Source organism: Empidonax traillii, unplaced genomic scaffold (assembly GCF_003031625.1).
Source record: "Empidonax traillii isolate 1590-97213 ecotype Southwest subspecies unplaced genomic scaffold, ASM303162v1 scaffold1246:size530596, whole genome shotgun sequence".
Classification (NCBI taxonomy): Eukaryota; Metazoa; Chordata; class Aves; order Passeriformes; family Tyrannidae; genus Empidonax; species Empidonax traillii.
In genome coordinates, this window is record NW_020956439.1 from 44120 (window position 1) to 61831 (window position 17712).

General features: G+C 46.0%; 2 protein-coding genes across 4 annotated transcripts; one reads left to right on the forward strand and one right to left on the reverse strand.

Annotated features, from left to right (window-relative positions):
• Window positions 1-665: 665 nt before the first annotated feature.
• NECAP1 (NECAP endocytosis associated 1) lies at window positions 666-7546 on the reverse strand. Its single transcript, XM_027906077.1, has 8 exons — window positions 7358-7546; window positions 5895-5995; window positions 5641-5745; window positions 5161-5242; window positions 4650-4758; window positions 4382-4568; window positions 3100-3193; window positions 666-2984 (listed from the first exon to the last, which is right to left on the reverse strand). Exons 1-8 carry the CDS (start codon window positions 7453-7455, stop codon window positions 2936-2938), a joined length of 825 nt encoding a protein of 274 aa, XP_027761878.1. The 5' UTR covers window positions 7456-7546; the 3' UTR covers window positions 666-2935.
• Window positions 7547-7801: 255 nt separating this feature from the next.
• Window positions 7802-16836, forward strand: C3AR1 (complement C3a receptor 1). Of its 3 annotated transcripts, none has more exons than XM_027906103.1 (3): window positions 7802-7954; window positions 13473-13612; window positions 15377-16836. In XM_027906103.1, the coding sequence occupies exon 3, from the start codon at window positions 15384-15386 to the stop codon at window positions 16479-16481; it is 1098 nt and encodes a 365-aa protein (XP_027761904.1). In that variant the 5' UTR covers window positions 7802-7954; window positions 13473-13612; window positions 15377-15383; the 3' UTR covers window positions 16482-16836. The 3 variants fall into 3 exon arrangements, with proteins under 3 accessions (XP_027761904.1, XP_027761903.1, XP_027761905.1); XM_027906102.1 differs by lacking the exon at window positions 7802-7954 and adding an exon at window positions 9517-10178 and having other exon boundaries at window positions 13551-13612; XM_027906104.1 differs by lacking the exons at window positions 7802-7954; window positions 13473-13612 and adding an exon at window positions 9517-9658.
• Window positions 16837-17712: the final 876 nt, after the last annotated feature.

Here is a 17712-nt window from a genome sequence, read left to right on the forward strand (position 1 = left end):
GCTAAAGCAGCCATGCCCACATCTGGCCACATACCCTGCTGATCTAAATCCTCACCTTGACCTGCTCTGATCTTTGTGCTCAAGTACTGCAGGATTGCTTCTTTGCTGGTGAGGCCACTGCCCCCTGCTTGCCCTCCTGTGACTCAGCTTCCAGCTTGTTCTCTTTCCAAGCAGCCTGCCCTTGCTGCCCCTGACAAAGCTCACGTTGCCCACCTCTGCAGTCAGCAGAGACTGCTTCCTACCTACCAGCATGGCAAGAATCATTTCTGAAAGTATCTGCAGGCTGCAGAAGCCTCTAGTGTCTGAAATGCTAAATGTAAGGGTAACTTTTCTCACTTGTAGTTTTATCCACACTCTTATCAAGCATCACATGCACCTACAGTCAGGCCTGTTTCTGTATTGCTGATTTGTGTTCGGTGTCATGCAGTGTTTTTCCCCATGTGGAGCAGCCATGTCATTTCTGTGTTCTTCTTCCATACTCCTCCCTCTTTGACCAGAGAGTGCCTGAACTCATTCACTCCTGAGGTTGCTCTTGTCCAGTTTGCAGGCCGTAACACATATTCAGAAGGGTAAGCAGGTTACAAGGATCTTGCTGGAGACATGAAGACATCCAACCTAGAGGCTTCCAGGTCAACAACAGTTTGACAACTGAGAAGACTCATACACTCTTTTCCCCAATATTACTTGTTTAATTATCATTTGCACCAGTACATCTTGCTTTATATACATATATCTTTAATTTTTGCTTCTTCAGCTTTTCAAATACATAATATATTATCTCCAGAATACTAAGACAATACAGAAGAGGCTTCTAGTTAGTTGTTAATTGGTGCCATGAACTTCCTTGGTTGGGGATTTGATACATAGTTGAAATGACAGGACCTCACTAGGATTTGAGCAAACATAAAAAGACAAAGAAAACAAAAAGCCAACCAGCAGAGTCCATGACTTCACTGGCAGACTATAGCCATCCACAATTTCAGGAGGCAGGAAGTTGAAGTGCAGTGAGACTGCAGGAGTGACTATGAAGGCAAGGGGGAAACACCAAGAGCGCCAGAGAATCAGGATTAAATGACTACTTAAAATACATCCAACAGCAGTCTGGTCCCCACTTCCACAAGTGGAACTGCAGCAGCTTTAGAGCTATCTCAATAATGTTGCTTCCCAGAGGGATGGTCTAAGTGAAACTTTGTCTCCAAAATGCCCTCAGTGTAATAAGAAGACAAAAATGACAAGAGACCTTTAGGCCAGTACAAGGTGCATACATCTAACTACTCTTTTAAAAGCCTCACCAGAAAATTTTTGCCCAAAGGCAAAAGTTTACTTGCAGAGGTGTGCTAGAGACACAAAAGTGTTGCTGTGTTGAGTGTTCAAAACAGGAAGAAGCCTTCCAGTGAAGCACCAAAACCCTAGTGTTCCAGTAACTGGGTACAGCTGTCCAAGAGTCACTGAGATCACCTTCCCAGCTAGTGTTTTGGCTTATGAGCCAGCATGAAGGGTAGCCAGCATTGTGAGGTTTCCAGCCTGCCCTGTGCGCTTTGCCCAGAGTAATCACAGACTTACACCCCAGATCACATTCATACGCTGAAGATGAAGTAGCATCCACATCAAGGGGCCTCAGGGAGCTCTCCCAAAGAGAAAAGCAGAGAGTAAGGGCCCTTTACCTTCTTTCTAAACCCCTAAACCACACAGAAAATAGAGGGGGCTTGGGGCACATTAAAAATTTAAGAATAAAATCCAAGATCCAATTGCCAGCTCGCATCCCTACAAAGTTAGCCTCAGAAGAAAAGCTATAATAAGGAATATAGGCGGGAGATTTTTGCTGCCAGTCCTCAAGACTGGGCCTACTATACATTTCTTACCCAAATGGTAAGCGTGAGCTGAAAAAGAGGAAGAAGACTGTCCTTCTCCAGAAAATAATCCACTGTCCCACCATAATTCCTACTGTGGCATGGATATGCAATACTTGTACAGTGCCAAGTCACATAACAAGGCCAGGGCTCAGGATAGTGACGCAGGAACATGAAATGCTAAGTGGTGGGAATTACTTTGTTGTCATCTAAGTGCAAGTAACTACCAAATTATAACAACTGTCCTTTTGTGTTTTTTTTTTTAAAGCTATTTCCAGTTAAAACAGCTCAGTGACAGTGAGGCCTTTGCACAGGGAGAAAGGAGTTAAAATGGCCTAAGTTGCTCCAGCCAACCTTCAAGCCAAATATGGAGCCTGGAGACAGGGTGCCCACCAGGAGCTACAGCGCAGTGGCAGTAGGTCTGCTCAAGGACTTGGGTGACTCCTCCCACAAGAGCACAGGAAGATCCAGCACTACCAAGAACTGCACCAGAGACAAGAAGAGTAGTGTGTGCAGGGGGAGGCTCACCACAGATGAACAGGGTTCACCACATTAATCCAACAGGGTTTTGTGTTGAGACAAGAACTATCTCCTTACAGGTTCCGTTTACCAGCTGCAGCCAAATGCAGCTGTCCTCAGCACTGCAAGCGGCAGAGACTGGAGTCACTGCTGGAAACAGCCACAAAAAGCAACAACGTAACCAGAGAAAATTTAGAGGACAAGGAACTCAGGGGCACCTACCCAGCCTACTCCTGTACCCACCTTCTTTAGGATTCTTGCTTTCCCTGTGTGGAAAGACAGGGAAAAGGAGCTAGGATGTACCATGCAATGGCCAAGTAGGCGGAAGAGATAAGGCTACCTCTCTCCTCCTTGCCCATCTTGGGAGGAGTCAGTATGTTCTCTTTAGGTTCAGTAGGATCAAAAATTGTAAGTTTTTACCGAAGTGAAGGTCTGGTTTAAAAATTAGAGATTGTCCAAATTTGTTTTTGATTGAAGACTAGAGTGGTTTGTGCCCCCTCTGATCCCATTTGGTGCCTCCAGTGCCTCCTGGTCATCAGTTTGCCCCATTCCACTGCTTTGATCATTCAGAACTGGACCCAGTTGGACTGCTGAGGAGCCTGATTGGGCACAGCGCTGCAATAAAGAAAGGAGAGTCAAAGGGGCAGATATAATAAGACTTCTTAACTTATGGTTCTTCAAGTACCCATTAAGACACCACTCTTCTTGTGTTCCCTTCATCAGAGTTTACCTGGATGCAGTGCTGAAGTCTCCCCAGAGGTCTGTGGTAGCTGGTACTGGTGCCTTGGATGCAGATGCAGGAGCATCTAAGTCTAATAGAATATCTACGGGAGGAGAGAAGGAAAAAAAATTAAAAAAAAAAATAAGCTTAGCAAGAAGAAAACCCCACAGGCATTTAAACTGTCACCTTTAACAAACTCCTGGATGTAGGAGCAGAAAATCTTTGAAGAAACTCCAGCTCTCCTTCCAGAAGAAGGAAGTTACTTTTCAAGAAGTTTGTTGTAACAACATGATCTTTTACTGAACATGCACAGAGCCTCCAGCTCACACTGCAAGGGTACAGCAAACTTTTTGGTCTCCACTTAGCGCACCAACTGGCAGATTTGTGACCTATTACCTCTCCCAGTAGACATAAGGCTCAGCAATCATAACAGTTGCCAAACAGGCATCACTTTAACACCAAAACCCACACTCTGGAACCACACAAGCCCTATTCAGAAGCTTGTGGTTTCTTCTCGCTCAAACCTATGTACAGCACTGCTGAAGTCTCTGCCTTCATAAGGGTATCATCAGCTCTCCAGACATCTCTGCACGGTCACATTTTTAGTACAGCCTCCAGAAGACTGCAGCAACCTCTTTGTTATAGAATCACAGGATGGTTGAGATTAGAAGGGACCTTCAAAGCTCATCCAGTCCAACTGCTATGCCATGAGCAGGGACATCTTTCACTAAATGAGGTTGCTAAAGCCCTCCCCAATCTGGCCTTTGAAATCTTCCAGTGAAGGAGTACCCAGCTTTTCTGGGCAACTTGTTACAGAGCCTCACCACCCGCACTGTAAAGAATTTATTCCTGATATCCAATCTAAATCTACCCTCCTTCAGTTTAGGCTTTTACCCCTTGTCCTGTCACTATAGGCCCTGGTAAAAAAGTCTCCATCTTTCTTACAAGATTCCTTTATATACTGAAAAGCCACAACAAGGTCTCCCCAGAGCCTTGCCTTCTTCAGGCAGAACAACTCCAATCCCCTCAGTGTTTCTTCACAGGAGAGGTGTTCCAGCCTTCTGACCATTTCCATAGCCTTCTGACCATTTCCATGGCCTTCCTCGGGACCCAAGTTAGCAGGCCCACGTCTTTCTCGCACTGGGGCACCAGAGCTGCCAAAGACAGCAGGGACACACCATGTCTTACAGGGCACTGCTGGCACAGGCTGAACATGGATTTGCTGCAGCAGATCTCAGTTCTCTCTAAGCACCTACCAGTGCCTGACCATTTGCTCCGTGCTAATGTTTACCTGCACCGCTCGCATTACTGGATTTCTGCACAGGTGGTGGCGTGACGTGGTTGGCAATGGCTGTGGAAGAGGGGGGAGGAATAGGAGGGGCTGCAATTTTGCCTCCTGGTGGGGGTGGCAGCAGGCTTAGGCCACCTGATCCAGACGCACGGGGCTTGGCTGCTCCTCCTTTCTTTGTCGTCATGTTCTGTATAAAAAGAAAGGACATGTAAGAAGAGTCTCCACTGACATACCCAGAGAAAGAAGCAGGGTAAACTGGTCTGCTTACCCCAATGTTTAGTTTGATAGTCTGCCCTTCCTTAAATCCTAAATCTAATTTGGGACGTGTGTCAGCTTCCTGGGACTCCTTGGAGATCTCGGTCTCCTGCTTCACCCACCTAAAAAGAAGAGAGGAGGACATAAGACCCTGTGGCAAAAGGGAGCAGGGTTTCAAAAAAGATGTGTAGTTTCTCTCCCCATCCCACCAAACTACCTTGCCTTGTCAAACCTGCTACCTCCCTACTCCCAGTGTAGTACAGCAAAAAGCTGTGATCACCACAAACCCAAAAGACTGCCTAACACTGCATCTGGAGCATCACAGGACCTAAGCTGAAGACTTACAGACCTGACCCCACGGGGTTCTCAGCTTGCACAACAGCTGGCAGCACATTCTAGTGTCCCTTGCCAGAGCAGGGCTTCAGGACCATCCCAGGGAAGCCTACGCTGAATGACCAGGCACCACCACCCGCCACGTTCTATGGGCCAGAGGAAAAACAGCATTCCAGAAAAGCACAACTCACTTGAAGTGATCCTGCAAAGAGACGTTGAAGTCAAAGGCATCACCACGATCCGTGAAGCCAATGCCTATAAAAGCACTTCGTCCTAGCAAGGAGATAGGAGGAGTCATTGGAGGTGCCCTGCAAATGGGCCCTTGTGTTCATTCGCTCCAAAATCCTTCTGCTTCTCCTAAATCACTTTGTGCTACCTCCCTCCAACACAGCTGCAGCTGAACACCAGCAGCTCACTGTTCCTAGCCTTCAGGATACACCCTTCTTCCCACGGGGCACACTCAGAAACCAAATGTTCCTTCCCAGCCCCTGGGCTCTGTACAGCGTGGAGAACCTCCTCTGTTTACCTCAGCTTCTGATCCCTCCAGGCACGCTACCTGGCCTTGCCAGCACTCCCAACAGAGTTCCAATCCACCTGGCACACACCCAGCTCCACCAGGCTAAGTCTCCTCCACCCGTAGCACTTGGCACATACATTGTCCCTCAACTCACCAGTGCCATCCTGAATTCGAATGACGAAGTAGCGGCTGGAATCTGCCACAGTCTCTACTGCAATGCCAGGGTACTGATCTATGGGAGCCTGGGCAAAGAGTTCTCCTGCGGACAAAGAATCAGGCGTTAAAGAGAGCAACCTCTTGCCAAACGTGGCCAGGGCCGCCACACAGAGCTCTGAGCAGGCTGAGAAACACAGGCTCGCAAGCAGCAATCACAGCTGCAGTCTTGACAAGGCACAGCCTTTGCCTTACCTGAAACCTTATCCTCCAGTTTTATGTAGGCAGTTTTGCCTTTGGAGGTGACACGAAGCCGCCCTGTCCAGTCTGGATGGTCCAGCTTCCAGTCAGATGCCCTGAAAGGACAAGCAGCTGATCACTGACCATACATCAACCCTTCTACTTCTGCCCAACTATCTCAGCAAAAGTCTCTCCTCCCAAACCCTCAACACCTGCAACTGCCTCACTCCACTTCCCTCCCCAAACAACGCATGGGGTTCTCAGCTCCTTTCTGCTGCTGCCAATCAACACACATGATTTTGACTGGCCTCTCTGGGTAAAGGGAAACAGACACAGTCCAGAGAACATCAACTCTCTCTATTTATAACCCTACAGAAGAGGGGGGACAGAAGCCCAGAAACTCACTTGAACAGGAAATCCACAAGCGACTAATAAGTGACTTGTGAGCATCAGGAAGATCCCAAAAATTAATTATTAGCATGCTGAAATGCTACTCCATTATTCTACCCTAGTGTTGCAAACTAATATCAAATACTTCTGAACCTGTAGGCACCTGGCTTACACCGGGTAAAACATCATACATTCTGTCTAGCCCATCAAAGTCTTTACCACAGAGTCTTGTGAAGGGAAAAAAAGGAAAAGGGAAGAGAGAAAAAACCCCAACCGAGTGAATCATAGAATATTTTGAGTTGGAAGGGACCCACAAGCATCATAGAGTTCAACTCTTGACCCTGTGCAGGACATCATCAAGAATCACACCACGTGTCTGAAAGCATTGTGCAAAAAATACTTGAACTCTGGGAGACTTTATGCTGTAAAACCAACACGATTTTACAACTGCAGACAAACATCCGTGGCCTGGTACAACATGCACAGCACCCACAGTCTGTCAAGTTCAGGGAGTACACAAATCCCCGTCTCCAGCAGGCCTGCGGTCACAGCTTATAAAACCACACACCACTGCTGTCGAATAATCAGAGAAGGTATTTCTACCTGCTGGTCCTGCAGCCTCCTATTAGAAATAATGCAGAACTCCTCCCGCCTTCCTCCCCGCTGCAGCCGGAGCGAACAGGCCAAAGCCAACGCGCCGTTCCAGCACCTCAGCCACATCCCCGCTGACCGAGCAAACAAACCGGGAGCGGCGGTCAGCTCCGCCTGGAACAGCAGGGCGCTCAAGCGCCCTCACCTCCTGCACCTGACTGACAGAACACCCCCTGCTCCTGCACAGCACGGAGCACACGCGTCTGCTTTCAGGTGCTGACCACCTCCAAGAGGCAACCCAAGGCGGCGGGTGCCCCCGAGCTGTGGCCGGCGGGGGCTCATGGAACGAGCCAGACTCGCTCGCGGCCGTGGGACACGGCTCCCCAAGGCCTCGCTCGGAGCCCTGGCTGCCCTGCGGCCAGGGACTGGGCCGGGCCGGGCCGGGCCGGGCCGTGCCAAGACGGGGTGATCGCGGGCGCCGCCGCTCGCTGCCTCACCTGTATCCACGGTTGGAGGTGCGAGGCGGGATGCGATAGACGTTGACATCGGGCTTCACGCAGAGGACGGACTCGTACTCCAGCTCGGCCGCTGCCATCTCGAGCACGAACCCAGGCGAAGAGCGAGCGGCAGCAGCCTAATGACCAGCGGCGCTACCCACCGCCATCTTTGATGAGGGCACGCACCGCCTGGGGGCGGCCGTGCCGGACGCGAGCCACGTCGGAGAGGCGGGGGGAGCCATCTTGGATCCTGGCATCCGGGCCTGGGGGCGGGAGGGCGCCATCTTGGAGCCGCCTCTGACACCGCAGCGGGACCTGGCGCCATCTTGGAGCCTGGCAAGGTCCCGCGGCGGGGCTGGCGCGGCCATGTTTGTGTGGGGCGCCGTCCTCAGGGATGGCGGGGGGAGCGGGGCTGTCTGTGCCGACTTGCCCGTGTGGGCAGCCCCGGGCCGGACATGGGGGTTTGAGTGAACGTGGGCGTTCTGTGGTGCTGGGGTCCCCTGGCTTTTCGGTGAAATGGCAAACCGAATAGAAAACGTGGCACGAAGCCCTACGGGTTTTGCAGCTGGAAGTGATGGAAATGCCAGCTGCGCCAAAGTTAATTTCAGGAGCGTGGCTTCCCCAGAAATGTGGTGTAAACTAGTAAATACTAGTTTATTTATCGATTTAGTTAGGACTAGCAGGGATGCTGACATCTCAAGGGTCAGAGAAATCAACAATTTGTCCAGATAGTTACAGGAAATGAGGAGGGGGTTGTGAAGCGAGTACTGCCTAATTGTTGCAAAAATACGGAATATGTAAAAATTCCTTTAAGAAAGGATGTTCTTTGATGTTTGATCTTTTTATACGTTCATGCCTAACCAACAACAAGGGAGGTTTAATCTGTGAAACTGAGAGCAGCTAACCAGCAAGCTCTAAGTGATGTCCAGGTGTTCGAAAGACAAATTACTTGTGGGTAGAGTTACCTTGTTAGGGCTGGACATGTTTCAATAACCTCAGACCTAGGGGGAGGTTAACAAAGCTTGGGGAGAAGGATGTAACACTGATAGTAGACACAAAGAACGCAGAATTTACAGGCCACAAGGACATTTGGCAGAACTCCCAAGATAAGGAAGAAAATAATAAAGACAACTCGGCAACCCGGGCTGATTCAGCTCCGAGTGGGTAAAAGGGAATTCCGGCAGGGGGAGATCATAACCACCCACTCACACACCACCGACTCAAGAAACCCACTGACCCAAAAGAAGAGAAAGACTGGGTGTGCAGACTAATTAGAATGAGAAGACACAGAATCATTAATCAACAGAAGATAGAGTACTAACTAATAAGAGAACTATGTGATTTGTAGCCAAGTAACACTAATTCCTTTAGTGTTTGCTAAAATGTATAAATAGTAAAAAGTTTTGTTGGTTGGTGTGCTTGATTTGTGGAAACTTTCACCTTGCGCCCTGCTCAGAATAAACACTGTCTCCTTTCTAAACTACACTCTGTGTCTAGAGAGCTCCTAAAATTGGCAAAAGCAGCATTTAAACCATGTTTTCAATGGTGACTTCTTGGTGAACACTGGTGTTGCAGTGGCCTGTGACTGAGCCTCTAAAACACCAAACATTTACTCTGATAACTGGAAGAAAAGGCATAAGAAAAGTTATGAAATTATATAGAACCATATCTAAGCATTCTTTGTCAAGCATTGTAACAGGCTGCCCAGGGAAGTCACCATCCCAGGAAGTATTCAAGAAACAGCTATAGACGAGGCACTTAGTGCCATGGTTTAGTTGACAAGGGTGATTGGTCAAAGGTTGGACTCAATGATCTCAGAGGACTTTTCCAGCCTTAATGATTCTGTGAGTTTGAGGAATTACTCTCTTATTTTTCTGGTGTGCAATAGCCTTAGTTAATGCAGGGAGAGCTGAAACATGGAATTTTGTTTCTTGCTGTTTCCAGAGGTAAGTGGAGCAGGATGGTAACGAACCTCAGTCAGAGCAGTTAAACAAGCCATCCTGTCAGGCCATCCAACTAGCCCAACATTGCATCTCTGACAATGCCCAGTGCAGAAAGCATTTGGAAAAAAAAAAGGGAGCCTGATCTGCTGATCCATAGATCTGGTAAGTGACAGTTAAATGCCCAGGGAGAGAGATGTGAACCCTTCCATGCAGCCTGCACAGGAGCCAGTAGGAATACGTGGCACCCACACTCAATGCAGATATGTGTGTAAGAGGCAGCTCAGCCTCCCTCCTTGCACTGTGCCAATGTTGAACTGCTTGTCAGATTGCAGAATTAAGGTGAAGATGTGAATGAGAGGTAAGCCTTGCAGAAGAACTTAAAGAAAGCCTGTAAAACAGCACAGAATTACACTTCTTTAGTTGAGTAGCTTAGCAGTCTGTGGGGTAAGGGCTTTGAGGGCCAGGGGTTTAGTGCATTTCTTAGCAATATTTTATAGTCTTCTGTGGACTTAACTAATTTTTTTTAAAACTTATTGGTACTTCTAGTTACCCATATCATCTCTGGAGCTATGAATCTAATTGTGCAATATGAAAAAAAGTAATTTTTTTTTAAATAAGAATTCATGTCTCTCATGTTGCCACCTGTCTCTTTTCCAAGGTGAACAATTCTCATCTATTTAGCTTGTCCACCAAAAGATGCCATTCCCAGCAGTGGCTGTCTAGTCATCGTTTTCTGTATTATTTTTGATTCTATAATTCTTTTTAAGATCAGGGACTACTACAGTATCCATTATTCAAGAAGCAATGAATGCTTCCTGTTACATTTTGGACTGAGTTGTGTGTTGACATGATTTTTCAGAGAACATCTTGCAGTGACTGCTAAAGCTTTTTCTTAGAGTTCTAATAACTTCTCTGGAGTACATCCCTCTGTGTGTATAGTTAGTTGCTTTTCTAAGTTCAGTGATTCACAATTAGCAATATTAAATTTCACCTATCTCTTTACTGTGCTGTCATTCAGTGTGCTACAGACCTCCTACGGTCCTTCTAGGATGAGAGAGTGGCAAAGGGCCAGCTGTGATAAGGCATGTGAGGAAAAATTCACAAGCACCAGGACTCCAGGAATACATCTCACATCATTTCCACTGAGACTTAACCAGCAGAGACCATAGCATTTTTCTGCCTGGTTCAAACAGGCATCTCTGCACCAAGAAATTATAAAGAATTCAGCAGCGAGATTGAAATCTTGAAGTAGAACATATTTTAAATCAGACTATGAAAGCAATGAAGGATCCAAATTTTTCCCACACAGAAATCTTCAATGAACAGAAAACAAGGAACAGCAGAAATCTTGGATGGAACTCCACAACGTGCAATCATGTGAGGTGTGTAAGTAGAGTAAAATGCACTGTTCATGCCAATCTGTAGGTAGCCTCACAATAAACCATGCAAAAGAATCACTCGGGCTTTTGCTTTGCCTATTTAAGAAAAAATAAGGCATTGTCCAGGAATCTACTTCATTGTACCCAGTGTTTGGAATTTTCTGCACAGAAGGTACAGGGGAAACCGGTCTCACAAAATGACTCTTTAGATAACTCAAAAGTTATGAGCATTTTTACAAAACACACCATATACTATTTCAAATGGTGTTTCTTTCACTGAGACACTGTTATTGTGAAGGGCTATTTTTTTTGATTATGTAGGTTTTATGTTGGTACCAATTTTTCCAGGCTTTGTTTCCTGCTTGGTGTCCAAAGTTTGTGCTTACCTGAGCTGGAATATGGGCTAGGCAAGCAGAGAGTGGGGTGGACTGAGTAGTGACTGAACTGCTGAGCTCAGAGAGTGGTGATCAGAATAACTTAGTCCATCTGTAGACCAGTCACCAGTGGTGTCCAGCTGCAGCTGACACTGGTTCCAGTACTGTTTAACTCTTCATTAATGACCTGGATGATGAAGTAATGTGCACCCTCAACAAGTTTGCAGACTATACAGGAGTGGTGTGAGTGGCTGAAGCACCAGGTGTCTGTGCCACCATTCAGAGGAACTTGGACATCCTGGAGAACTGGGCAGACAGGAACCTCATGAAGTTCAAGAAGAGATGGAAAGTCCTGGGGAGGAAGAACCCCATGCACTAATGCATGCTGGGGGATGAGCACCTGGAAAGCAGCTTTGAAGAGAATGATGATGTTGTGGTCTTGGTGGACAGAAAGTTGAACATAAGCTGCCAATATGCCCTTGTAGAAAAGAATGCCAATAATTGCGAGGGCTGGATTAGGGGGAGTGTTGCCAGCAGGTCAAGGGAGGTGATCCTTCCCCTCTACTTATCACTAGTGAGGCCACGTCTAGAGTGCTGGGTCCAGTTCTGGCTTCCTCACTACTACAGAGATGTGGACATACTGGAGTGAAACTTGTGGAGAGCCACTAAGGCAATTAAGGGACTGGTACACCTGTCATGCAAGGACAGGCTGAGAGAGACGGAACTGCTCAGCCTGGAGAAGAGAATCATAGGATGTTTTCGGTTGGAAGGGACTTCAAAAATAACCTAGTTCCAACCCCAATGCCATGAGCAGGGACATCTCCCACTACACCAGGTTGCTCAATGCCCCATCCAACCTGGGGAGAAGAGAGAAGACTTAGGGGGATTTTTTTCATCTGTCTGATGGGAGTGTTTAATGGAGATGGACTTTTCTCTGTGGAGCTTGGGACAAGAGGCCAGGGAGATACACTGAAACACAGGAAGTTCTATCTGACCCCCCACCCCCCCCAAAAAAAAAAAATCATTTTTTTTACTGTGAACGTGGCTGAACATTGGAACAAATTGCCCTGCAGAATTTGTGGACTCTCCTTCTTTGGAGATACCCAGACATAATTGGACACGGTCCTTCGCAATCTTATCTAGCTGACCCTGCTTTGAGCAGTGGGGTTGGGCTAGACAGTCTGCAGACAGCCTTCCAACTTCAACTAATCTGTGATTCTGTGAATTAGAGCCTTTCTCAGCTAGCTCAGTCTGTACATCAAAAGGGGAATGGAGTGAGCCAGAAGAGAAGAAAATGCGATGTGATAATTTGGGATTAACACCAAAGCTTAGAGAGGTTTTAACTTGGAGAAGCAAAACTAGTGGAGAAGGACCTTCTTGCAAACTAGAGCCTGACCAGAGCTAGCAAGTCCCACGGTGGTGACCAGGCTGTGTGTCCCTTGGCCAACAGGAGCCCGTGAAAGTAACCTCTTATCAGCACTGCCTGTCTGGGTCAGAGGGGTCTTGCAGGAAGAATGGCAGCTGAGAATATAATGCAGCTAGAGAAATTTTCCTGGCAGACTGCCTGTCTATCCTTGGGAATATAGCCCAGCCCTCTCCTGTCTTCCTGTTTCTGGTTTCATGGTTTTTTTATTGGAGGCAGCATTGGTGGTTTTCACAGAAACACGCTCAGGAGCAGAACTTTGCTCTGTCACAATTCCTTTCCCAGACCGAAACCAAAATACTGGGGCTGATTCTTGAACGTCTGGGCTTTGTAATTTCTGCTAGCAGTCTTGATTTGCCAAATTGTGAGGGGCAAGGGGGAACCCCTTGCTAAAACATTTGAAATGCCTTGCCCTAGAGCTCTTTGGTTCTTATCGCCTTGCCACATTTTGTGCAGTCAGCATTTCAGTCAACCACTTCTAACTTTCCGTCAGTCAAGTTCCTTCTTAAAAAATAGAGTTTAAATATGCTGAAAGGTAAAAGTCAGATTAAAATCCCTTTGACATGACCAGTCATGGTTTGCTGAATACAATGTTCTAAACTGTCTCAAGCTGGGACAGAAGCTGATCTGGATTGATAAGAATCCGAGAAGAACAGGATTAACTAGGTGAACGTGCTGATCTGATAAAACATGGAAGTGGCTACAAGACAACAGGTCAGACATTTGGCAGTAACATGGCAGAGTTTGGAATTGTGAATTACATCGAGCAAATGTCAGTACAATGCCAACAGGCAAGATGTCATTCAGTTGTCTTATGGAAACTTTAGTAAAGTATAGGTCTGTGCACATTATTCCTTTGCTTTCTATTAATGTTTTATTTAGGGTACTATTTTATTTTGACGGTATCAGGACAACTTCTTTTGGTTTGACTGTTTATTTAAAGAGCAGATGATATCTAAAATTTCAAATATGAGTCATTCTAAGCCTTTCCATCAGGGTAAAAGAACACACTTGGCACACACATACAGGAAACGACAAGCAGTTCCTAAAATGTCATGTGAGTTTCTTTTTTCAGTAACTCCAGAGACAGGACTGATGGTACTTGCTCCCTGACACACTGAAATAACTTCACTCAGGTAGGTATCATAGGCTGCTTTCCTCTTCTTGAAATTTATTATTATTCGCTCCTGAAAACCTCTCTCTCTCTTCCAGTTCCCTCTTCCATTTTTGAACAACATTCCAGCCCTTTTAGCACCCTTGAAAACACAGAGTGGGCAGTATCTTCGTATTGATTCATCTCTGCGTTTACTTTGGCGTAGGACTTGCATTACTGTTCTTTATAGCATTCCTTGGTTCCCTATCCCCTTCACACCATTTTCTGTAGCTATATGGGAAGGCAGCAAAATTCAGCTCCTGCAGCACTGTTCTCCAGTTGTCCCTGCTAAAGTCACTTCTGCATGTATCAGCAAGACCACAGGAGTTGGAACAAACTTGCTAGAATTTTAAGTTAAGACTCCAGCTTTAAGTCTTCCAGAGACTTCTTTCATGGCTTTTCTTGCAGGTCACCCTCATTTAAAACTTCTTAGCAGTTATTACCAAAAACTGGAAAATTACGATCTAATTTTCTTCCCGGTGAAGCAGTTCTAACACTCATGCATCGCTCCACATTTAGACTATATGTTATGCAAGAAGGAGATGGATGATTTGAATTAAATTTTTTCAATAATCTTGATATGTAGTCCTGCACAAAACAGTCCCTGACTGTCATTTAAGTACTGGAATAACAGAGGTTAAAAGAGGGTCAGCTATGTTATTCATGTCTTCTCAGTTGCTTCTGCAGGCTATATTCAGCTCTTAACTATGCAGCTTCCTTGCATTTTAGTAACATTTTAGGGACCTTTCAGCAACACAACTGCTTTCATTGATTCAGCAAGAATTTAGTTAACAGGCATTTTATAGACAATTCTATTAATATCTAAAGGATGAAGATTGGGCTCTTTTTCTCAGTTCTATCTTGGCTTTGCTAGTTTTCCTTTCCCTTCTAAATTTAGTAAGTCCAAGAATAATTGAGCAATTAACATTGTTCCTCTACCGCTCTCATAGTTTTAAAAATGTCGTTTAGGTCTGTGGTAGCACAACTTCATTGTCTTGCAATAAGGCACCTCTTATATCTAAAGTGGCTCAAGAACCTTACTGCTATTACTCTGTATTTTCATTTTTGTTTCTACGAATAAGTCTCTGCCTGTTAAGCCATTCATTTCTCACCTTTCTCCTCATCAAGACTAGCTTTCCAAAGAACCAGCAGTGGTTACTGAGTGGTTACTGAGACTTCCCTAAAATACCCCTTAGCCCTAAAATACCCCTTAGCAACAGAGTTGCTGTTTTATGTGTTCTATTTACAATGTCCAAAAAGCAGAGCAGGGCTATTTCATAAAGACAAGCACTGCTTTCTTAGCCTAAATGTATTTCACTGGTTATGCCTGAGGAAATCGCTTGTTTTAAAGGGAACAGCACTCAAAAACACGGATTTCCCTTTCTGAGAAGTGTAGTCAAAGCAGGAAGGCAATCAGGAAACACCTGGGACAGCATGGCCATGTGAATAGAGAGCTCCACTTTGGAGACTAAAAAGAACCAGATTTCAAAGGGGGTGGCAGAGACAGGAGAATGTAAGTGCACACAGCTGTTTGAATAGTGGGGCTTATGTAGTTTAGCTACCATGAGAATGATGAAAGTGTACAATGGTCACATTAGTAAGCCTTCAGCACAAACTTGTATAGACCAATGCCTTTGTACCCTCACAGCTCTGTACTGTCCCCTGACTCAGGATGCTTCATGAAAGATTAAGAGAGAATTTGGGAAGGAGAATGTGACTTGCTACTAATCTGCTTTCTATTTTATAGCTGCAGAATGCCTCAACTCCTGGGCAACAGCAGTTCAGAGGAACAGGCTGCTGTATACTATGCATCGGCATCAATTGTCTCGATTGCTATCTTCATCATCGTTTTCATCACAGGTATCCCAGGCAATGGATTGGTAATCTGGGTAGCTGGTCTGAAAATGAAAAGGTCTGTGAACACTGTGTGGTTCCTAAACCTTGCTGTGGCTGATATCATGTGCTGCTTGTCCTTGCCATTTTTCATCGTTCACCTGGCCCTCCATGAACGCTGGCCATATGGTTGGTTCCTCTGCAAAGTCATTCCGTCAGTCATAATCTTCACCATGTTTGCTAGTGTCTTCCTACTCGTGGCCATCAGCATCGACCGGTGCCTCCTCGTCATGAAACCTGTCTGGTGTCAAAACCATCGAACAGTGAAATTTATATCGCTAATATGCAGTGGCATTTGGATCCTGGCCTTCATTTTCTGCTGTCCTGTCTTCTACTACCGTGAGACAAGCATTTATGATGGCAAAACTGAGTGTGGGTACAGTTTTGGAGATGATCAGGTGCTAGATTATATAAATGAGTCTGTAAATGCATCATGGGAAGAATACTCACCTTTATCCTACCACAGTAATGACTTGTTGGGAAATACCTATGAAGGTGATTATTCTGTACCCCTTGCCTTAGTGGTAATAAACATCACTAGGGCTGTCTTTGGCTTTGTGCTCCCCTTTGGCATAATGGCAGTTTGCTACGTCCTTATCGTTTTCAGGACACAGGCAAATCAGTTCAGCAAACCACGCAACAGGATGCTGCGAACAGTTGTGCTCGTGGTAGCTGCGTTCTTCATCTGCTGGGCTCCATACCACGTAGTTGGGATTCTCTCCCTCATACCTAGAACAGGACTGACAGAGTCACTGATCCTATGGGATCACCTCTCTACAGCACTTGCCTATGCGAACAGCTGCATCAACCCCCTGCTCTACGTTTTTGTGGGACGGGACTTCAGGGCAAAGGTACGTCAATCAGTGCAAGGAATCTTGGAAGGTGCCTTTAGTGATGAACCCACAGAACTTCACAGAAGCCAGACTTCAGCAGAGAAGAACATTAGCAGCACAGTGTAATGCTCTCACCACTGCAGAAAGACCAAGCTATGGCCCTGCACATCAATCACTGCTTAACAGCTGGTTTTGCTCCAACACATTTCATTAGCCTGCAGCTCCACACCCAGGACACTGTATGGTTCAGATCATGACAAGTAACCCCTTTACATCCTACTCTAGAGATGGGAAGTTGGAAGTACCAAGAGCGAGGGAGGACTCTGGTGAAGTAGAGGAGAGTATTTTAACCCTTAGAGAAGAAAGCAGGGCTGCAGAATGTGGTGGGATCATGTAGCTGAACCTCTGAATTGAGATGAGAATGTTATTTCCATATGTCTATGTTCTACATCTCCTGTCTCTGATAAACTGCAGATAAAACCCACTTTGATGTCTCTCCTTAGAATGTCATCACATCTTTCCTCTCCTTTGTCTCTACTTGGGGCCTGAGGTGTGTGTGGGAGTATCTGAAGATTGCCCTAGAGGGTAATGTTGCATTTCTTTACAGCCACGTGTTAGAGCAGCACTTGCCCCAGGCAGCTGCATTGAACTGACTGGGAAATGCATCATTGTAACTCGTCCAATGCACATGCCATACCTATGTTCATTAACATGTGCGCACTCACTGCCTCCCCAGTGCTCTCTCCACAAGAGTCCCAAATATTCCTTTTAGGAAGTAGTTTGAGATCATCCAAATGTACCTCCTGCATTTTAAGATGGCACATGTGCATCATTTGAGTAACTGCAGTCATTGATGATCCAGATTAGGTGACTGCTGGACTATCAGCCATTTGGCAAAACTCTGGAATTGAGAAGTGATAACCTCCAGTCTGACCTCAAGAAGGTGGGGAACAAGCACATCGGGGCTCAGTCACATCAGGCTCTCTTTACAAGAGAGATGTGCTTCTCCTGTCCTTCTGGCAGAGGAAGATAAAAATTTCATCCAGTCAGGCTATTTGGGGTGTGAATTCCTGAATGTTCCCAAAGGTCAACATTCCCTGCTCCTGAAATGTGGTAATACATTTATTAGGTACAAACATTGGTAGAGTTTTCACTCTGCCTTTCTGGTGAGCACAAACTGAAAGACTAACAGATCTCAGTGCCCTGAGAAGAGTTATCTGGGAGAACTTTCAACTCTTTCTCTCAACATCATAAAAAAGGTCTCTGTCTAAAGTACATACAAGTTCATTTAGCCATGTCAACTAAAATTCTAAGGTAAGTAGGCGAGAACTGAGCCAACCTGACAGGCGCCGCTGGG